This window comes from Geotrypetes seraphini, chromosome 3 (assembly GCF_902459505.1).
Source record: "Geotrypetes seraphini chromosome 3, aGeoSer1.1, whole genome shotgun sequence".
Taxonomy (NCBI): domain Eukaryota; kingdom Metazoa; phylum Chordata; class Amphibia; order Gymnophiona; family Dermophiidae; genus Geotrypetes; species Geotrypetes seraphini.
In genome coordinates this window covers 87,572,453-87,595,846 of record NC_047086.1, presented here as the reverse complement: position 1 = coordinate 87,595,846, position 23,394 = coordinate 87,572,453, and the positions used below count along the sequence as shown (strand labels likewise).

At 44.7% G+C, this 23,394-nt stretch overlaps 1 protein-coding gene across 5 annotated transcripts in view; it reads left to right on the top strand.

The window, feature by feature from the left end:
* Positions 1-23,394, top strand: part of MBOAT2 (membrane bound O-acyltransferase domain containing 2) — a 216,274-nt gene that overhangs the window by 43,760 nt on the left and 149,120 nt on the right. For 3 of the 5 annotated variants that reach the window (XM_033936895.1, XM_033936897.1, XM_033936896.1), the window contains one exon: positions 12,554-12,631. In XM_033936895.1, coding sequence (XP_033792786.1) covers positions 12,554-12,631 — 78 coding nt within the window. Of the gene's footprint in view, positions 1-12,553; positions 12,632-13,434; positions 13,622-23,394 lie in introns of all 5 variants that reach the window. The other 2 variants (XM_033936898.1, XM_033936899.1) reach the window with 1 other exon arrangement.

The window sequence follows — 23,394 nt, the reverse complement described above, 5'->3', positions numbered from 1 at the left end:
TTGCACTACATCCTTCTTTGGCACTGATTTTCATGTTCAGTTTTCTTCCATTTTTCTGCCTTCATCTAAAATCTATCTTTTTAACTCTTCTCCTTCCCTTCTTCCACGTGCACCATCTTTTCCCTCTCTTCCTCTTCCCTCCGTCCATGTGCCCCATCTGTTCCCCTTCCTGCCATCCATGTTCCACCATCTCTTCCCTCCTTCTCCACTTCCCACCAACCATGTGCCACCATCTCTTTCCTCTTGCTGCCCATAGCTCCCCTGCACCATTCCTTTGCTGCGGTCCACCCAAGTGAAAACAGGAAGTTGCTTCAGAGGAGGGTGGACCGCAGCAAAAGAAAAGTACAGAGGAGGCCACCGTCTTAGGTACTCCTACCCTCCACTAGCCGCTGCTCCCTGCCCCAACCGACATCGTATTTAGAATCCCGATGCTCCGGAAGCCGATGCCGACGCTCTGTACTGGGCTGAAGTGCCTTGAGTGTCTGCACATGCTCACAGCTTTCTGGACTCCCTTCGAGAATCCCAGAGAGGGCGGGAGCCAGCAGGCCTTGAGCATGCGTAGATGCTCAAGGCCCTTCAGCCCAACACAGAGAGTCAGAGTCTGCTTCCAGAGCATAGGGACTCTAAGCCAGAGTAGATCACATGATTTGGTCTTATCAACGATTTGATTAACATAGAGATACGTGTGCATGATAATAATGCAATGGTTAATAGGATATCTAAGCTGACAGGCCATATATTGAAGTACTGAAGCTGAAGAAAGAGTGGAAGGGTCAATTTAGGTGTGGTGAGAATAGCTCATTGGAGGAGGAGAAATTGGAATTTCACCTCGTTGACCTGAGTACGGGCTTTACAGGTTGTACAAAATTCTGCTGCTCATATGTTGATGGGAGCATCACGGTTTGATCATGTATTGCCCATATATATATTTTTCTAAAAAAGCCTTTTTGGCTCCCAGTACAATTTCGTATAAAGTATAAGATCTTGAAATTGATCCATCCGGGTTTATATAATAAATTGCCTGGTTATTTTAATGAGACTTTGCAAATATAAGCCAAGGCATACTTTGAGATCCGAGAACTCAATGTTGTTGGAGGTTGAAAGAAGGGGAATGATATGTTTTGTAGATACAGCTAAATCTTTCTTTTCATTGACTGGTCCTGTTTTGTGGAATGGCTTGCCTGGGATTTTACATTTCTGTTAAAATATGTTGGGGTTTAAGAAGCTGTTAAAAACCCACTTTGTTGTACAGACATACCACTGAATAGTAGTGGGTTTGTATTCAGGATGAGCTTCAGTATCATTAATGGTTTCTGTTGTATGTATCTAATTTTAATGTTTTGTTTGTATGATTTTGAATGTTTTTATTGTAAGCTGCCTAGATTTTAGGTGGCTAATAAATGAATAAACTACTGCCCACCCCAGAAACTAACCCTGCAACTGCCACACCATATTGCAGAGCATCATGTCACCCCCTTCAAATGCATCACTCTATAAAACTGCCTATAGCTGCCCCACTGCCCTACAAATTTCCCCACCCACAAAAACAAGCCAGTGCAACTACCCTGCTAACGGCCTCCACTCCCAAAAATTATCCCAATGCACAACTACCCTAGCCCTGTAGTGAGCTGGCGGAGCTGCAGCATTTGCTTCCAGCCTTTCAGGAGCAGGGAAATTGAAACAGAGGAGTCGCTTTTGTGGAACTGGCCTGGCTTGATAGGGGACATGGAAATAGAAGCTGACTGAGGGTGGTGAGAATGACTGGGGCTTATTTTAATTTTCTTTTTGCATTAATTTTGTTGGGCTTATTTAATTTTGCTATTTTTATTTTTTTGGGGGGAGGGTTCTTTGATATTGATGTTTTCTCTTCTATTGTGCCTTTTACGCACCTATAGTATTGAATTTATTGTATTATCTTTTCCCTCTTCTTTCTCTTTATATAGGTGATGTAAGTAATTATTTCTTTCTTAGGTACTAAAGTTAGATTATGAGCCCGTTTGGACAGAGAGGGAAATTCAAAGAACCTGATTAGATTTTTGGCTGTTACTTAAGTAAATTTAACTGTTTTGTAAACCGCTTCAAATCCTATGGGAGATTTAATGGTATATAAGACACCACATTAAATAAAATCTGTTTTACTCCTTGGGATTTTGCCATGCACTTATGACCTGGGTTGGCCACTGTTGGAAATGGGATACTGGGCTTGATGGACCTTCAGTCTGTCCCAGTATGGTATCACCTCAGTAAGACCAAGACACAATCCTGCCATTGCAAGATACTATGCACAAACTTGTGCAAAAAAAAAAAAATGTTGGAATCTTACCATATCACATATAGCAGCACTAACTCCCAGGACTCAGATCAACAACCTTAAGTGTGAAAAATTGCATTGTAAATATTACACTAGGTCCTGAAACACTAATACAACATTTAGGGGAAGATTCTTAAATGTTCGCAGTAAAATCCGATGGGTCACTGTCAACGGCCACTATTGTAGCGATGTCAAAAAGGCGAGTCATTCTTTTAAAAAAATGCACATGCAAATGAGGTTCGTGGAGTGTTGCTAAATTTGCATGTGCCGATCACTGGTGAAAGCGATTAGCACATGTGCAGAATACACTCACAAATAAAAAAAGAAAGATATGAAATTGAAGATTAGCAGGATAGATGCCCACTCCCTCTCGCCGTTGAGCAACCCTACGACACGCACCCCCCCTCAGTGGCAGGAGAGATGCCCACTCCCACTGCTGCCGTCATCAAGCAACCCCTACCTCGTGGCAGTAGAAGGGATACTCATTCCCTTCTCCTGCTGCCGTCGTGCCTCTGAAAACCCCCCACCACCCCACATTGTTCATAAAGGCCATCCAGAGGGATGCCTGCTCCTTCCAGCCAGCAGGCCTGCCTCTTCAAAATGGCCGGCCTTCAGGGCCAATTAGAGCCTTAGGCCCTTCCCCAGCGCATTCTAGGATGCACTATGGAAGGGAAGGCCTGCCATTTTGAAGAGGCTGGCCAGAGGGAGTAGGCATCCCTCCAACCAGCCTTTGCGAACATGCTGGGGGGAAGTGGAGGGTTCACCGAGGGCATGCCAGTGGTGGTGGGAGGGAGTGGACATCCCTCCCGCTGCTGACGGGGGGTGTCAGAGAGGGTTGCTTTATGGCAGCGGCAGAAGGGAGTGGGTACATAAGACAAGCTTATCTAGCCTGTCCAGTATATACCCTTTGTGTTCTTGTCTCTTTGCACCTTTGTAATCAGTATTGCCCTTCTGTCCCTATATGCCCTCCATGAATAGCATCTTTTCTCTATGCATCACCTTTCTATTATTTTTTGCCCCTGTTCCTACCCTCCACCCTATGGCTTGTGTGCCTCTTTCTCTATTCCTTGCTCTCCCTTTGTGGTTTGCATCTCTACTTCCTTGAGTTCCGTGTTCCCTCCATCTTCCTCTGATCCAGTCTCTCTCTCTCTCTACTTCTCTCCCCCAGTCTAGCAGCACCTCTCCCTCTCACCTTCTTCCACTCCCCCAGTCCAGCAGCACCTCCCCCCTCACCTCCCTCCCCCACCACCCAGGTCTAGCAGCACCTGTCCTTCCTCTGCCTCTCTCCTGTCCACCCACCCATCCACCTTTTCAACATTTGGCCGATAGCGAGTAGCATCTCCTACCTGCTGCTCGTGCCAGCCTTGACTCTCTTTCTGATGTTACTTGCTGATTGCAGGACCAGGAAGTGATATTGGAGGGAGAGCTGAGGCCGGCATGAGTACCAGGTAAGGGATACTGTTCGCTGCCGACTTAGATTTGAGGATGTATGTGGGGGTGAGGCTGGGCAATTGCGGATGCCTGTCTTCCCAGCTACAACTCAATGTTACTGGTGGCGCAGTGCAGCATGTACTCCCTGTGGATGTGTCACATACCCCTGGGGTTGAAAAACATTGCTCTAGTGTATGAGGGGGTGCTGAAAAGTTCTCAGCCCAACCAACTTCCTAAATTCTCAGCATTATTTTGCCACTGTAGCTGAAAAATGTTTATTTTCTAGTACGATAGGTTTGTCATTCTAGATGGACGAGTAATATCCCCATGCTTGTGAGCCATGTAGAAGGAATCCACTCCAGCTTATGAATACCTCCTCCTTCACTAGAGGGCTTTGCTGCCCCCTTCAGTTTATCCTTCTGCACATGAACTGGAAGGAGTCTTTCTGATCTGCTCTGTTTATTTCTTTACTTTTTTCAGCCTTTTCAGTCTTTCACGGTTTTTGATGGATTTTGGTGCTCAGAGTTCCCCTAATTGAGGGTCCAGCTCTGCCTGCATGGAGGAGAAGCAAACTCAGGTCTGCAGCTAATAGGCTAATCCCTCTTTGGTACCTGTTGGTAAGTCTGCAGAAACTTTTTGGCAGCTTGGGGTCTGTCCCCCTTGTCGCATTACTCGTCTACTGCATCACAGGGGCTTGAGCACAGGCTGTCGAGCATCTGTAGGGGGTTTAACAGGGTTCCGCAGGGTGCTGCCTGCGTACCACATCCCCCTTTTTTATATCCATGGGGTTTGAGGTTCAGTCAGACACTGGTCCGACTGGTAGCCTGAAGATTCAGTTTTGGAGAAGCGATCCATTTGAGGTAGTAATTTCTTCTCCCAGATCTAGCTACCTTTGCAGCTGAGGCAGGCTGCAGCACATTTTCAGCACAAGTCACAGTGATTAAGACTGTTACAGCCTATGAGGAAAATCGAGGGGGGAAGGTCTTTACAACTATTTTTTCCAATTTCTGTCCCTTCCCTTAGGTTACCTCACCTCCAAAATCTCAAAATTGCTCTGTTTTTTGTTATAGTTAAAATATTTTGGAGCCATTTGTTGGCACCAAAATGCTGCCGCGGTGGCCACTTTTGATTTCCTGCTTTTTTTTTTTTTTCCTTTAGATCTCCAGAAGCTTCAAATCAGCTCATTTTGCCTCAAAACTTGCTGGAGGCTCCTTAGGCTCCTTTACCATTCATACTAGATTTGCGTTGGATGGGTGCTCGAAAAGCCCCATTGTGCCACATGCCGCACAGCATGTGAAGGAGGCGGGAGCAGTTAGCTTAGTCTTCCCTTTGCTCTAGGACTGAGGAATGATCAGGGGGTCCATCATTTGGGAGTAAATCCCTTCCAGATCATCGGTCTGTTGATGCATGGCGGTCATTCCAAATGCATTTGGGGGGGGGGGGGAACGGAGCCCAAGAGATGCAAGCTGGAGTTATCTACAGGAGACTCCACATTGCCTAATATGGCATTTACCCAGAATTTGTCTGTCTAATGTGGAGAGTTTATCTGGATGGCCAAAATCCCTAAGGGACATCTTGCAGCGTACCAGGAGGCACATGAGGTGGCTGGGATTCCCAGGGTATGTCTGCCTCAGTGTCAGACGCTGGCTAGGATTTGGTGGGCTTTTCTGAGGGAGACTCAGGGGATGAGGGGTCTATTTGTATACACTTATTTTCACAGTGCGAGCCCTCCCTGTCGAGAGATGACAGGGGTTGCAGGTAGGTACATGTGTACAAGATATAGTTGTGGCCCTTAGTCAAGAGGATGATCCCATGGTCTGCTGGCTGTTCAGATCCTCGGCTCTTTTAGAGCTTATCACTGACTCTGTGTGGGAGTTAAACTTGGGACTCCCAGCAGGTCTCTTCTGCTCCCTTCTCTATAATGAACGGAATGAGAGCCTAGTCTTCATTTCCCTGGCATCCTGATATCCGGACTTGGGCAGTTGCTCCATATACTTTGTTGTGCCTAAGAAAGGCTCAGACGTTTGGTGACCCATTCTGGATCTTATGTCAGTGCAGCGCTGAAAGTTCCGCACTTTCGCATGGAGACAGTCATAGCACTCATGGTGCTGGGTAAATTTCTGGCCTGTCTAGATTTGACAGGCCTACCTGCCCATTCTTATCTTTCCGGAATATAGTATGTCCCTGAGGTTTCATGTCTTGGAAAACCATTACAAGTTCTCTGCTCTTCTGTTTGGACTAGCAACACCTCCTCACATGTTTACCAAGGTGATGGTGGTGGTACCTGCCCATCTATACAAGACAGGCTTGCAGGTTCATTCCATACCTGGATGACTGGCAGATCAGAGCTCCCTCATTCCTAGAAGGAATACAAGCAGTGGTTCACATGGTCTGTGTCCTGCAGAGCCTGGGTTGGATACTGAATTTCCAAAAGAGCCACCTGGTTCTCTCCCAATCTCTGGAATACCTGGGGGTCGTCTTCAACACTGCAGAAGGCTGTATCTAGCTTCAAGCACGCAGACAGTAGCTTTACACCCAGATAACGAGCTTGTTGGCCAAACCTGCTCTGTCCGCATAGCATTACCTTGAAGTGCTAGGCTCCATGGCAGTCACGATAGGGGTGAAGGCTCAAATGTGTGTTCTCCAGAATACATTGCTATTGAGGTGGTTTCTGCAGATGCAGTCTGACTCCCTGAAGATGTCTCTGCTGGAAGCCCCTCAGAATGGCTTTGTGGGTAATTGTGACAATGGATGCCAGCCTGTTTGGCTGGAGGGCTCACTACAATGGATGCTGGTTCTAGGGGTGTTGGATGGCCTCCCAAAGGAAATGGTTGATCAATAGATCGGCACTTTGAGCTATTCAGTGGGCGATGCAGAGGCTGGAGAAGAATCTGGGGGGACAAGCAGTTTGAGTTTTCTTGGGACAGTGCTACTGCAGTGGCATATGCCAATTGCCAGGGAGGCAGCGAGAGTGTGCAGCTGAGTCTGGAGGCTCACTTACTGTTCATGTCCAAGCCGATTCCCTCAGCAGATAGACACTGGGAGAATGGATGCTGTCTGCAGCAACCTTCTAATCCATTATTCATTGCTGGGTTTGCCCAACATTCAATCTAATGGTGACCGCAAGAAACAGGAAAGCAGACTGATTTCTTTGGTTGAAGATCCGAGCTTGGAAAAGCAGGGCTGGACATACTGGTTCAGCCTTGGCCAAAGAGCGAGCTCTTGGATGTGTTTCCTCCAAGGCCCATGATAGGCCAGATACTCCACAGGATTGCAAGCCATTAGGGAATAGTTATTGTCATGGCTCCAGATTGGCCACATGCAGACCTAGTGAGTCTTCAGAGGGGCGCAAGTCTCAAGACTGCGAATACAGCCGACCTTTCTCAGTGGCCAGTGGTCATAGAAGATCTTGATTGCTTTGCTCTTACACCATGGGTCTTGAACGCATGGCGTTAGCGTGCAAGAGATACTCGGAGGCAATTATTGCTACTCTGCTCAGAGCCAAAAAGCCTATGACGGTCTCTGCTTACACTAAAGCATGGGAAATTTTCAGCTCTGGTGTTTGCCTCGATGGTTTTAGCTTTCCTCCAGGCTGGCCTTGACAAGGGTCTTACAGTGGTGTCCCTCAGAGTCCAGGTACTGAGACTTTCCTCTTTCAAGGCTCAAGAGTGTAAGACTTCGTTGGTGTCTCATCTGGACATAATCAAATTCTTAAAGGGGGTGTTGTGATTCAGGCCCCCAATAAAACACCTGTTTTCTTTAATGGAACCTTTATGCAATCTGATTTTTTATGTATGTATGTAGTTGTTATAGTGTTGGTCTTGATGTGCTTTGTATGATAAATGTTACGTTTTTATTTTGTATGTTAACATGTAACTCACCCTGGTTAAGGGCGGGTGATAAATAAACAAACAAACATGATTTTGCAAGGCCTTAGGCTCCACTTGAGCCGCCGAAGGAAGCGCCCTTGATGCATCTAATGTTAGTCAGTTTTTCTTCTGGTTTTTACCTCAGCAAGAGGAGTCTTGGAGCTAGAGGCTATTTCTTGCAGAGAGCCTTTCCAGAGTTTGTCCGTCAAGCCCTTTCCCTTCCCTTGTTTAAAAGCAGACTGAATACCCACTTTCTTGATATAGCTTTCAATCCTTAACCCTATTTCTCTGCCCTCCAACCCAGCCTTCTGATTAACCGTTCCCCTTAACTGTATCCATGACATCCGTTTGTCTGTCTTGCCTGTTTAGATTGTAAGCTCTTTCGAGCAGGGACTGTTTTCTTATACTTTGTGATTCTGCACAGTGCTGCGTACGTCTGATAGCATTATAGAAATAATTAATAGCAGTAGCAAGTTCACAGATTCCAGAGTTTCTTTGCACAGTATTCCATCCTTTCTGCCGAAGGTTGTTTCAGCTTTCCATGTCAATCAAGAAGTTAGATGTCGATGTTCCAGTCCATAAGAAGGACCAGATTCTGAAAAAGTTGGATGTGAGAAGTGTGTCTCTAAGATAGCCTGAAATCATTGGTGACCTCAGGATATCTGACCATCTTTTTGTGCTAGCCAGGCCATACGCAACGCGCTGACCTGGCTTCCAAGTCCACAATTTCTAGATGGATCTGTAGAGCCATTTTGTCAGCATATATTGCTTGTGGAAAACAATCACCAGTCACCGTAAAGGCATATTTGACCAGAAGCATGGCTTCTTTATAGGCAGAAGCTCAGGTGGTCTCCCCTGAGATTTGTAGGGCAGTGACTTGGTCCACCCTACATACAGTTTCCAAGTTTTACAGAGTGGATGTTGCAGCAGGGGAGGATGCCACCTTTGGTTCCTCAGTGTTATGAGCTGGCGCAGTGGTCTCACCCTAGATTTCTGGGACTGCTTCCATCCTTACAGAATGACATGATTATTGCATTATCCTTCCCCTCATTAAAAGGCATTTCCCATGCAGGAAAACTAGAGACCTCCCTTCTCTTCAGAATCACTGAGCTCTGGAACAACCTTACCTCCCCTCTTAGGAATCTGAGCTCCCTCCAACTTTTCCGTAAACATCTGAAAACCTGGCTATTCTCAAAAATGTAATTCTTCCTCCCTTCTCTGGTATACTAAGCCCTCTAAACATTCTTTACATTATGGCCTTTACCCTTCATTGGAGTTCCTTTCTATCCCAACTCCTGTAAACCGTGCCAAGCTCTACGATTGTGGAGAGGATGCGGTCTACAAACCTAAGGTTTAGTTTAGTTTAGTTTCTTACCTTGCTAATATCTTTTCTAGTAGATAGATGTGGCATTCTGGAGCCCTCTCTCGTCAGTTATGTCCTGCACCTGCCTACTGTCTCAATTGGAAAGTTCGAGTCCAAAATTGAAATTTGGATGTCAGTTAGACCTTAAGGGTATGAAAAATAATCTGTTGCTATAACACATTGGGGTATTAATTGAGCTCCATAAAGGTTTCTGTCTGCCATGTTTTTTTGCTATTTTGAATATTCAATGGCAATATTTAACATGTTTATGATTTCAGTGCAAAACAGAGTTGTAGTTTGGGGAGTTTTCCCGTATTCCTCCTTCACATGTGTTTCTATATGGGGCTATTGCCTACTTTGGTACAAGCTGAAGGGGGCAGTAGAACCCCCTAGTAAAGGAGGAGGGTTTCAAAAGCTGGAGTGGATTCCTTCTGCATGACTTGTGAGCATGGGGATATTACCTGTCCATCCAGAATGATACACCTATCTACAAGAAAATATATTAGCAAGGTAAGGACCTAATCTCTTTTTACAAAGTGTCAATCTGCAGAATCGTAATGCTGTGTTTCAGATCATTGATTGAACCATGTTAACAAAAAGTATGGAATTTTCACATGTGGAACTCTGTGCTATCATAAAGTTCCTATTCCTACAGAAGAAAACTCCAAATGAAATCCATGAATGTATGATGCAAATATTGAGTGACAAATGCCTATCATACTCTGCAATGAAGATGTGGTGTGCAAACTTTCAGCGTGGAGATTGCAAGACCGAAGATGCAGCAAGATCTGGGAGGCCTCAAACGGTATCCACCGCTGAAATTGTTGACCATGTCCAAAACCTGATTTTGGCAGATCAAAAAATATTGGCTAAAATAATTGCTGACTATATTCCATGAGCAGCTGGGTATGCAGACGTAGAGAATGATATGGTGGCTATTACCAGCGGATAACCTACCGAAACGGTGGGGGGGGGGAGGAGGAAAGTGTTCACCATGGCTTGGGAGACAAGGTCATTCACCGCCCCATGGAGTGGTGAAAGGTCTTGTCTCCTTGTTAATAATCGCTGCGCCACTGTCCAATCACCGCTGCCGCCACCCGATCATCACCACTGCCCCATCCGAGCATTTCCCTCCCTTCCCCTTACCTTCATGGTGGGCAATTTCTAAATTTCCTTTCTACGAGCAGCCGGAGCGTTGAAGTCACGTGTGGCTGCTGTAAAGGCCATCTCTGATGCAACTGGAAACTGGAAGTTGTGTCAGACGACCTTTTTGGCTGCTCGTAGAAAGAAAATTTAGAAATCGCCCGCCAAAAAGGTAAGGCGAAAGGAGGGAGAAAGGAAGGAAAGGTGGGTTGGAGAGGAACAGACACTAAAGGGAACTGGGGAAAGTGGGATGGGGAGAAACAGACACTGAAGGGAACTGGGGAAGGTGGGATGGAGAGGAACAGACGCTGAAGGGAATGGGGGAAGAACCAGATGCTGAAGGGAACTGGGGAAGGTGGGTGGGAGGAACAAACGCTGAAGGGAAATGGGGAAGGGAGAGAGGGAGGGAAAGAAGATGGGGTGGAGATGAACAGTTGCTGAAGGGAACTGGGGAAGGTGGGGTGGGGAAAAACAGACGCTGAAGGGAACTGGGGAAGGGAGAGAAGGAAGGTGGGATGGAGAGGAACATATACGCTAAAGGGAACTGGGGAAGGGAGAAGTTCCAGACTATGGGGGGAGGGAAGGGAAGAAGATGGGTTCCAGACAAGTTGGGGGGTGGGGTGAGGGGTGAAGGGAGAGATGGAAGGGAGAGGCACAGTAACAGAGCATATGGAAGAGGCAGAGAGAAGGCAGACAGTGGATAGAAGGAGATGAATGAGGAGAAGATGAGGAAAGCAGAAACCAGATAACAAAGGTAGAAAAATATTTCTATTTTTTTTTGTTTTTGCTTTAGTTCAGCAGCCAGAACTTTGATTTATAAAATGACAATCGTACAGAATATTGTTTTTTTTAATAATTTAATAAAATAAGTTCAGTATAAAACTATTTGAGGCTTGTGTGGATGGGATCAGATGGTTTGCGGGGACGGGGACTGAACTCGCGGGGATGGGGATCGAGCTTGCGGAGACATGACGGGGATGAGCTCGCGGGGACGGGGAAGAGATGGGGACAAAGTTTTTCCCTGTGTCATTCTCTGTGCAGAAGCTGGCAGCCAAGTTGGGTGCTCAAATATTTGAATGCTGATGAGAAGCGATGTCTAGTGGACACTTTTAAGTTGATTTTGCAGTATTTTCAGTGAGCTGGTATCAACCCTTTGGAACAACTAGTTACTGTTGATGAAACATGGTTACACCACTATGATCCTGAGACAAAATAGTCCGTGCAATGGTGGCACTCAGGTTCTCCAAGGCCAAGGAAATTCAAGACCCAAAAGTCAGCAGGATAAGGTTATGGTTATGGCCATAGTGTTTTGCAATCAGAAAGATGTAATGACCATTTTCCAAGGGGCCAGACAGTTAATTTAGAACACTACTATAACTTGCTGTGCCCGCTAAAGGAGGCATTGAAAGAAAAAAAGAGAGGAAAACTGCAGAAAGGAGTTCACTTTTTGCAAGACAGTGCACCTTCTCACAAGGCTGGCAAAATGACGGATGTTTTTATGCAGTTGAGGTTTCAGTGCATAGACCATGCACCCTACTCACCAGATCTTGTTCCATCTGACTATTTTCTGTTTCCAAACCTTAAAAAGAGTGCGATAGGGCAACAATTTTCAAGTGATTCAATGGTGATTGTAGCAGCTAAGCAGTATTTCAGTGACCAGACATCAGATTATTTTTTTTTGGAAGAGTTATAGAAACTTCTGACATGATGTGCCAATTCTGTTGAACTTAGGGGGGTGAATATGTGGAATATCTTGTAAGTTTCATGGCTCCTCATCATTCTCTTCTTGGTTGAGCTGAGAACTTTTCAGCATTCCCCTTGTTATAGCTGTTTGTATACATAAGTATTAGGTCTCCTTCACTGTTGGCAGGTCTTTTGGCTTGTGAATCCTCACGAGCAGTAGCACTCTGGTGCAGATCTGAGATAGAGATGAAATGTAAAGAGGAGGAAGAGGATATTCCTAAATTTGTTACAGAGATTGTTCTCTGTAATGTTATTAACTATGAAGCCTTTCCTGTACTTCCAGCTCCTCATTCCCAGTGCAGGGTCTCTTTCCTTTCGTTTACTATGCATCGAAGAAAGGGAGACAGCCAGGAATGGCTTAATATCTTATGATGACTGTGACCGCAACATTAATTTTCTCCAATGAATTCTGTGTTCCCAGTCACTATATTTTGGGGGGGAAAACTGCTTTGGGTTGAATCTTGTATAATGAAAGCAGCTTACAAATGTGATGACTTTTGAAAGTATGTTTTATAAAGTATTGGAATGGAATAGGAAGACAAAGCAAAACCATTTTCACATTTGGGGCAAATGAAAAGCAAATCTGGTTTTCGTGTATTAAGAGGTCAGAAAAACTGACCAGTATATTCAAGTGCTGTAATCCAAAGCAGTCAAGATCTCCATCACTAATTTTGTGGTCATTATTTGTTCTAGGTATGCCTTACATTTTCTTATTCAGAGTGGAATTTCATACTCTATCATGCTTATAGTGGGAGTGGAAAGTATGCATAAGTAAGTATTATGATTTTGGTTTCATGACCTTTATGTTGGTTAAATAAGGCCTAACTATAATCTGCTTGCAATATTTTATGTTGACTAAGAAACCATGGAATATTGTGTGCACAAACAGGGCTGTTACATGTATGCTTTGTTTATTGTCTGTTGTCGCTATCAAAATCTCCATCTGTTAGACTGGTAGGTTTCAAATGAAGAGCCTCATATCCTACAGAAACACTGCTGTGCGTTTGTGTTTGGATATGCCAAGATCATATTCTCCCTGCCTGCACATCAGATGACAGAAGCCTTTAGGGGAACAGCATAGCTCTTACAGTTCGCTATTACCATCACTTCTTTGTTCATTCTTGCATTATCACTGAAAGAAAACTTTTCCACGGAACTCTTTAGATGCAGTTTTTAATGCATGACACTTCTGTAGCAGAGAGATCCACCATCAGTGGTTCCATTGTATTGACACTTAGATGTGTATTATAAGTTCTTGGAGGGTACACTGGATATGATTTCTTTCAGTGCTCATTGCTTAGTTTTCCTTCCTTACCACACGCATGCCGCCTAGCACCCCTCCAAGGAAATTGAATACAAGGTTATGCTTATATACTAACTCGGATGAACAAGATTAACCATCTTTAAATCAATTTAAGTGGTTCATAAAAATTTAGATCCTTATTAATAATAAGATATTTGGACACAGGGTGCAATAGTGCGGTGATGTTTTAGATGCAATTTTAATCTTTAATGACCTTGTCCTTTATTTTTAATTGAAAACAAACCCCATATTCTGCTTATATAACCAATAGGAATTATGCATGACAGCAGGAAAGAACAAACAGAATAATGCTGAGGAAGAGAGATCCCTGAGGCTTTGCTCCTGCCATAATCAGTGGTTCTGACGTCATTAGTACCTTGGGATATCTACACAGCTTTGTATCTTTAGACATTTTGTCTGTGCAAGGTTTTTTCCTCTTCTGGATCAATGGCATTAAGGTTGGTGTGCAGCTGGATATTAATAGGTGTGCTTTTTTTATAATCTTAGTGAACAGAAACATTTAGGTCTCTATTTTGAAAAAATCCTGGCCTGGATAAAATGACCAAAGTATCTGCAGATTTTCATGACATCAAAGATATTTTTTTTCCATGTGATAAAGAGATTTGAGCTAAGTAGAGGAATCTCCCATGGAGATTAATCATGTGCATGATTTATTATATACCACTCTGGCTCGATAGAGAGACCTTTTCTTACTTATCACACATGGATGTGTACCAAATGTGTTTATAAAAATCAAAAACAAAAAACAAAACTTGAAATGCAAGGGTTAAACAACAGTTCAAAGTATTCTTTTTGTCCTAGAGTAACACTTCTCTTGTTCTATACTTTGATCATGGTTGGTAGCCCTATGCAGTACAAGCACTTTCTTTTTGGGCTAGATGCACTAAAGTCAGCGATCGTTGCTAAACCTTTTTTCACAGCTTTAGCGATGATCGCTTTTATCAACCCAATACACAAAATGGCTAATGTTTTTTTCCCTTGATCGCTCATTTTCTGATCCGGCTGTACAAATTACTTGGCTATGCAAGAAACCCCAAACAAATGGGTTTTTAGCTATCGGTAAAAAAACGACAGGTCTAGTAACTGTGTTACCGACAGGTCTGCCTGTGTGGTTTTTTTTTTTTCTTTTTTTTTTCAATGGCACACATATATTTCATGTATAACACATGCAAAATATCTGTCCCATAAAAAAGAAAAAGTCCGCTACCGCCGATGACAGGCCTCCCAACGACCCCCCCCACAAACTTGCACCTCGACCTCCCCTATGGCAGCTCAGAACGGTTTACATGCATTTATTCAGGTACTCAAGCATTTTTCCCTGTCTGTCCCGGTGGGCTCACAATCTATCTAATGTACCTGGGAGAATTAAGTGACTTGCCTGTGTCACAAGGAGCAGCGTGGGGTTGAACCCACAACCTCAGGGTGATGAGGCTGTAGCTTTAACCACTGCGCCACACACAGGAATGCCTACTCAATCTTGCCTGGCCAAATACCGCTGTGCCATGCCCAAGGGGAGGGGCCTTAAATGTCTTATCCAATCAGGGTTTAGGCTCCTCCCTGTACATCACATGGTGCACCAGGGAGGGAAAAGCCTGTCATTTTCCATATGCAGAGCTCAGAGCTGGAGGGACAGTGCTTCCCTCCAGCTCCCAACATCTACCAAAGGTACAGAGGATTCGGGAAATAGGGGTGGGATTCGGAGGAGCATCTGGTGGCAGGAGGGAGTGGGCATCCCTCCTGCCTCTTTTTTTTTTCCAGGAGGAAGGGGAGAGGGTAGGGGATGGTTGGGGATTTCGTGGTGTGGGGGTTCAGGACCGGGTGGAGACATGGTGCAGGTGTATTTGGCCAGGCAGGAGGAAGTAGGCATCCCTCCTGCCATTTTTGCTGCTGTGGAGGAGGGAGGTGTGTGGTGGATGGTCATTGGGGAGGGCCATCTGTGCAGGGGGCTTTTTTTTAATTTTTTATGGGGCAGATTGTGCGTGTGTAACACATGCACAACATCTGTGCCATTAAAAAAAGAAGAAGCCCTATCAGTAGTGATAGGAGGCTGCTTCCCCTGTCACTGCTGTTAGGGCTCTGCGCATGTGTCAATCTCTCACTAAGCAATTGATCTGTTGGGTTTGCATGCAAATGATTTGCACCTCCATGCAAATCATTTGCATGCAAACTTGTAGCACATCAATCACTCCTCCACAATTGGCCAGAGAATCGGCGAACAATGGTCCATTCGATATTACTGACTGACTTTAGTGCATCTAGCCCTTTGTTTCTAGTGATAAATGATTTTACCCTGTAAATGTGACAAATGTACTCACCATAGTCCTTAGAACAGGGAAAACCACAGGTGCCATGGCACCTCCAAAATTTTGCTACACTTCCTCTCTACCCTGATGCCTTTCTTTTCTTAACTTGGTAATATATAGAAATAAAACAGACACCGTGGAGAGGAACCAAAAAAAAGCAGTAATACTTACCCTGATTAAGTGATCCTCCACGTACACCGCTGACAGTGGGAGCAGCCACAGGCTTCCGCATCCCCATTTTGATGAGCAGGGATGCGCGCTCCTGGTTCTCCCATTCACTTCTATTACAGCTACAGTGAGTCTCTTCAGAGGTGAGCCTCATCAGAGCAGAGATGCTGAATCAGCTGTCAGCAGCGCATGTGGAGGATTGTTTAATCAGGGTAAATATTACTGCTTTTTTGGGCCTCCCACTTTGAGCTTAGGCTCCCTCAAAATGAATATCTTCCCTGCTGTAGCTAGTAGAGATCCCCAAGCCTCACCAACTGACGGCCACCTCCAACTTCCCAAGTTCTGCAGCTGGCAGCAATATTGCAGAGCTGCTGCCTTCCCTCCTCCCTGCTCCCCCTTGGCTTTCATGCATGCATGAAAGCAGGAGCAGCTTGAGGATATTGCCATTGGCTGCAAAGCTTGGGGATTTTGAGTTGCCAGACTGGAGAAAGTTGTCTTCAGTTGGTAGGGCTTAGGAATTCCCACTAGCTCAAGTATTTATAAATTGAACTCAGGCAGGGAGAAACTTTGGTGCCCATCCACTAATTTTGGGCTCCAGTCCCTCTCCCAAATCAGCTGTATATGACTACGCTACTGAATTCAAAAATAATTGTGATGCACATATCCTAAAGCTAACATAATCCAGTTAATAAATTCAAAATAAAACAAGGAAATAAGGTAATACCTTTTTTGTTGGACTAACTCAATGAATTTTATGATTAGCTTTCAAAGGTAACCCCTTCTTCAGATCAGAAATAAGCAAATGTTGGCAAATATCAGCATATATAAGGAACACATGAATGCTTTTCAGTGATAGTTTCACAGGAAGGGGTGAGTAGAAGACAGAGGTGACAAAGCAGTTTAAAGTTCATTGTAATGTGAAAGAAAGTTGAGGTGAAAGGAAGCTGAGGGCTTTGTGAAGTCTTGTCTGGTAGGTATTCGCACCATAAAATCATTGGTGTAGTGGTCAGATTTTCCAAAGTGTTGTCTGACACAGATGACATCCTGGTTGGTATTGCAATTTTTAATATGATATCTGTGTACTGTAAGTTGATCCTAGTATTTAGCATCTGGCCTTTTTCACCAATGTAACATCCTTCTTTGCAGTTTTTGCACTGAATGATAATACACCACATTAGATGAACATGTGAAGGGATCCCCTTACGTTGAATGTTTTTTCCCATATGAGTGACAGTGGGTTCCTTTCAAATGTGCTTGCACAGTTTGCAGCTTGCCATACTGCAATGATATGTGTCATTCTGTTCTTGTAGGTTTGTGTAGGGAGTTTGCTTTTTACCAGTTTATGTTTCAGATTAGGTGATGTCACAGCCACCCTCAGGCCAGAGCGTGTTCGAGTGGCACGTGACAGTTTTGTTGTGCACCTCTAGGGGGTGCACTGGAATTCTGGAGACTAGGGAATACAAACATGAACACCACACAGGTATTGGAGCTGAATCAAAACATGCTTTATTATCAAACAATGCAAAAAACATAAGACTTTGGTTTCTCAGTCGCCAAATGCATGGAATCAAAACAAACTAAAAAATTCAGTTCTTTTTGTCAGAATGCTCCCCAAACATAAAACTTCCAGCAATGGTTTCAGTTCAAAGCAAAACAGTTGACACCTGGAATAGCGTTCCAGGACTCTTCTGTGCTTTAGTCAGACCTTGCAATATCCAGCACAGCTTTACAGTAAGTCCTGTGCAAAAACAAACAAAAGAACAAGTTAAAACAGTAAGCTTTAAAGCAAATATTCCACTCAGGTTCTAGTTCTCCCTGCTCTGCAGCCAAAAGAGAACTACCGTATTTTCACGCAGATAACGCGCACCCGTGTAAAACGCGCACACGGGTATAGCGCGCAGAAACCACGATTTTATGTACAAAAACTTTTGTATACCGCGCTCACGGGTATACCGCGCATGCAGCCCGACTGTCCTTTCGCCCGCCCCGACTCTCCTCTGGCCACCCCGACTCTCCTTTCGCCCTCCCCGACTCTCCGTGCGCTGTCCCAACTCTCCGTTCACCCTCCCTGACTTTCCGTGCACTGCCCCGACTCTCCGTGCACTGTCCCGACTCTCCGTTCACCCTCCCTGACTTTCCGTGCACTGCCCCGCCTCTCCGTGCGCTGTCCTGACTCTCCGTTCACCCTCCCTGACTTTCCGTGCACTGCCCCGACTCTCCGTACACTGTCCCGACTCTCCGTTCACCCTCCCTGACTTTCCGTGCACTGCCCCGCCTCTCCGTGCGCTGTCCCGACTCTCCGTTAACCCGCCCTGACTTTCCATGCACTGCCCCGACTCTCCGTGCGCTGTCCCGACTCTCCGTTCACCCGCCCTGACTTTCCGTGCACTGCCCCGACTCTCCGTGCACTGCCCCGACTCTCCGTGCGCTGTCCCGACTCTCCGATACATCTCCCCCCCCCCGGCAGGACCACTTGCACCTCCACCCCGAAGGACCGCCGACTCCCCGACAATATCGGGCCAGAAGGGAGCCCAAACCCTCCTGGCCACGGCGACCCCCTACCCCGCACTACATTTCGGGCAGGAGGGATCCCAGGCCCTCCTGCCCTCGACGCAAACCCCCCTCCCTCCAACGACCGCCCCCCCCAAGAACCTCCGACCGCCCCCCCAGCCGACCCGCGACCCCCCTGGCCGACCCCCCACGACACCCCCACCCCCCTTCCCCGTACCTTTGGTAGTTGGCCGGACAGACGGGAGCCAAACCCGCCTGTCCGGCAGGCAGCCAACGACGGAATGAGGCCGGATTGGCCCATCCGTCCCAAAGCTCCGCCTACTGGTGGGGCCTAAGGCGCGTGGGCCAATCAGAATAGGCCCTGGAGCCTTAGGTCCCACCTGGGGGCACGGCCTGAGGCACATGGTTATATGCGTGAAAATACGGTAGTCTGTTACAGCACTGGGTGCAATGGTTTGGCCTGGATAAGGCTGTATCTTCATGGCTAGCCTCCTCTCCTGCTTCCTGCAGTTCCATGGCTATTGGTATTTCACCCTCTACCTGACCACTCAGCCCTGAGGTTCCTTTGTCATCTTGCTGGACTGCTTCCTCTGTCTGGGCTACTCTACCTCTCCTTGGTCTGTTCCAACTTTCCTTCTTTTCCTTCTCTCCCCCACTAAGATTGCAGCTCTTGTGTTTAAGAACTTAGTACCCTGCTCCCAACCCCCAGATGTAGAAGCTTTTCTTGGGACTCTGAGATTCTTCTACTGGAGTTTAAAGGGCCAGTCCCTAGCAGGACATGTGCACTGTGTGGGAGAGCTCTCTGCATTCTTGTTCCTTCTGGTGTTTTTAGGCTGAATAACACCAGATTCAACAATTCTTGTTTAAACTGAGAAAAATAGTTTATGTAAGCTTCAAATGGCTCTGTTATCATCAGAATTCTGCTAGTAGGCATATCCTGTCTATCACAGTGACTAACGGAAGTCCACTATAGTTAGAGCTGGGACTATTTCTTTTAGTAATTCGTCTTCCTGGAGTAGTGGTTATAGATCTCGTATAAGTTCTTCAGCTCTGGATTGTATGTCGCTACCAAGGGGGTCCTTTCTGTGGTTTTTCTGCCCTTGTAGCGCAATAAGCTTTTTCTCTGGGTGTTTTAAGGGATGAGACAATATTCTTGGAGTATCTTTTTTGTTTGAAGGATTTAGTCAGGGTCTTTAGGTGTTATCTCTGTCTCTTGGGTCATAGCAGATATGGTGGTATCGTGTGGCTTGACTGTGTATAATGGCTTTTTATGTGAAGGGAGGAAGTTGGAATTGTGGCGGTAACTGCATCTGTCTCTAGGTTTCTTGTATATAGATGTTTGTATGTAATCGTTGATAATTACTGTGGTGTCTGGAAAATTAACTTTTTCTGGGAATAGTCAAATTTGAATGTAAGATGGTATGTATGGAAAGAATTGTAAAATTGTTTGAGAGTCTGTTCTCCCTCAGTCCAAATCATAAAAATGTCATCAATGTAACGGTGGTATTTCAGAGATTTTGTCTGAGATGTATTTAGAAATGCCTCTTCTAGTTCTATCATGAAAAGGTTTGCCATCCTAGTGCCCATAGCAGTGGCCATGACTTGCAGATAGATATTATTAAAGCAGAAATAGTTGTGTGTTAGAATGAATTTGATTAATGCTTTAATACAGGGGTGTCCAACCTTTTGGCTTCCCTGGGCCACATTGGCTGAAAAAAAATTTTCTGGGGCCCCACAAACACTAACACTAGCTGAGAAGCCAAAAAAAGGTTCAGCAGGTCCCAAATTTGCAATCACTAATATAGAAGATGTACGTATCTAATAATAAACCTTCATTAAAGGGACACTGTGGAGAGGAACCAAAAAAAAGCAGTAATACTTACCCTGACTGAGTGATCCTCCACGTACACCGCTAACAGTGGGAGCAGCCACAGGCTTCCGCATCCCCATTTTGATGAGCAGGGATGCGCGCTCCTGGTTCTCCCATTCACTTCTATTACAGCTACAGTGAGCCTCTTCAGAGGTGAGCCTCATCAGAGCAGAGATGCTGAATCAGTTGTCAGCAGCGCATGTGGAGGATTGTTTAATCAGGGTAAATATTACTGCTTTTTTGGGCCTCCCACTTTGAGCTTAGGCTCCCTCAAAATGAATATCTTCCCTGCTGTAGCTAGTAGAGATCCCCAAGCCTCACCAACTGACGACCACCTCCAACTTCCCAAGTTCTGCAGCTGGCAGCAATATTGCAGAGCTCCTGCCTTCCCTCCCCCTGCTCCCCCTTGGCTTTCATGCATGCATGAAAGCAGGGGCAGCTTGAGGATTTTGCCATTGGCTGCAAAGCTTGGGGATTTTGAGTGGAGACTGGAGAAAGATGTCTTCAGTTGGCAGGGCTTAGGAATTCCCATTAGCTCAAGTATTTATAAATTGCACTCAGGCAGGGAGAAACTTTGGTGCCCATCCACTAATTTTGGGCTCCAGTCCCTCTCCCAAATCAGCTGTATATGACTACGCTACTGAATTCAAAAATAATTGTGATGCACATATCCTAAAGCTAACATAGTCCAGTTAATAAATTCAAAATAAAACAATTTTTTCTACCTTGTTGTCTTGATATTTTGTTTTTCCATCATCTTGATCCCAGTTTCTCTTTCTGCTTTTTCTCTATCTTCAACTAATTCTCTTTCCAGTAACTGCTGTCCATTTTTTCTCCTCTTCTCTCGTTCCATTTCCTTCTTATGCCTGTCTCCAACGTATTGATTTTTCCCTTTCAGCTTTTTTAACTTTTTCTTTTTTGCCTCTGTCCACTCAAATCTTGCCTTCCTTTCTCACCCTTCTTTTTAAATGTTCAGCTACCTCTCAATTCTTCATCTTCTCTCAGTCCCTAGCTCTCCCATTTCCCATCTCACTCAAATCTTGCCTTCCTTTCTCACCCTTCTTTTTAAATGTTCAGCTACCTATCAATTCTCCATCTTCTCTCAGTCTCTAGCTCTCCCATTTCCCATCTCACTCCTTTCCCAGTCTCATATTCCCTTCTATCTACTCCCCATTACCACATTTCTACCACTGTTCTTACTGCTCTCTCACTCATCTTGTCTTCTCCTTTTTGACCTCATCCATATGGCTCACCACTTTCAGAATCCCCCGCCTTCTCTCCACTGGTCAGGCTATAACTCCCTGCCCCTTTCTTTCCATCCCCTAGCATCATCTTATCCCAGCTCTCTTCCCTCCTGCCCTTCCATGGTTCCATCTCTCCTCCTCTATCTCCATGGTCCAACATTTTGCTCCCTCTCTTTTCTGTTTTTCTTCTTCCCTCCCCCCTTGATGCTGAACAATGAAATGGAGAAAAAAAGAGAGATGCTGCATCTCTCTGCTTTCCATCCACAGGCCTAGCATGTCTCCCTCCATCCCATCCCCATATCCAACTTCTCTCCCTTTCTCTTCCCAACTGCCCCCATCCCATCTCTCCCCCTGCCTACCTGCCTCCTTTCCCAGGTCCACCATTTCTTTCTTTCTCTTCCCAACAGTTCTCCCTTCAGGTATCTATTTCCTTCTTCCTCCACACCACCCCAGGTCCAACTTCTCTCCCTTTAGACCATTGCCTACCATCTTTTTAAGACACTTTACTTTCAGATATAATGAATTATCCTAATCACAGTTGTCTTGCTTATTCTGCTTCTCTTGCCATTTGGGGAGTTGTTTGGTGTGTTTGTGGCTCCTCCTCCTGACTCTGTACAAGATCACGTACAACGTCAATGTGCTCTTGTATGTGAATCGAGTGTGGTCATCTGTTGCCTGGCTTACGATCCACATTGCCCATTGCTCAGATTTTGCATAGCAGCACATCAGGATTGTTTTTGTTTAAACTCTTCAGTGGGAACTTTCAACTATCGTCAACTGCTGTAATCTTTTAACAGTACCAAGTTCTTTATCAGAATTTGTTCTTCTACAGTGAAAACCATTTTGATACAGAGACTTGTTTGCAAACTATTATCTGCTTCTGTGCGTATTCCATAGCAACAATTCATTTTCACAAAGTAGTGTTAAGAACATAAGAATTGTTATACTGGGACAGACCGAAGGTCCATCAAGCCCAGTATTCTAACAGTGGCCAACCCAGGTTCCAAGTACCTAGCTAGATCCCAAGTAATAAAACATATTTTATACTGCCTGTCCTAAGAATAAGCAGTGGGTTTCACCAAGCCATCTCAATAATGGCCTATGGACTTCCCTTTTAGTTATTTATCCAAACCTTTTTTAAACCCTGCTAAGTTGTGGTGCGGTGGGAAATATTTATAACATTTTACATCAACTTCATTCGTGATAACATGCACTAAATTTCATAAGAATTGGCTGAGTTCTATGAAAGATACGACAAAAAACATGGTGTGGTGGTGGGGTTTTTTTGTTCACAGTATATTATGCTAGTATATTATCTTCATTTGATTTGCACTTCCATTGGTGTGTTCAGTGGGAGTTTGCCACGGTTCTCATATGGAGAAAAACATTCAACATAAGGGGATCATCTTCTTTTTTTTTTCTTTTTTTTGCAACTATTAGGGGGGATCATCTTCTAATGTGGTGTATATCTTTCAATGCAAAAATGTTCAAAGAAGTATGTTACATTGGTGAAACAGGCCAGATGCTAAAGACTAGGATCAATTTACACAGATATCATATGTAAAAAATTGAAATACCAACCAGGATGTCTCCTGGTAAGACAATACTTTGGAAAACCTGACCACTACACCGATTAATTTTGTGGTGAGAATACGAAAAGGAATTTTTTCACAATCCAGGAATGTAAGAACTTTGATAATTAAAATTATGAAATATTTTGATACCTACCAAACAGGATTTAACAAAAAAAACTATGCTTCCTTTCATATTACAAAGAAATTTAAACTGCTTTGTCACCTTTCTGTCTCTTAATTATCCTCCCACCCCTCCCTCTTCCTGTGAAACTATCACTGAAGCGCTTTCATGTTTCCCTTATATATTTGTCAACATTTGCTTATTTTTTGTCTATGCATTATGTATATCAACCTGTAACCTGTTCTGATCTCGTTGGAGAGAGCAGGATAGAAAAGAACCAAATAAATAAATAAAAAAGAAGAATGAGTTACCTTCAGAAGCTAATCATAAAATGCATTGAATTAGTACCTTATTTCCTTTGTTTTGGTTTTATTTTTATATATTACATTGAAAAGTGAACTAACACGGCCACCACACTA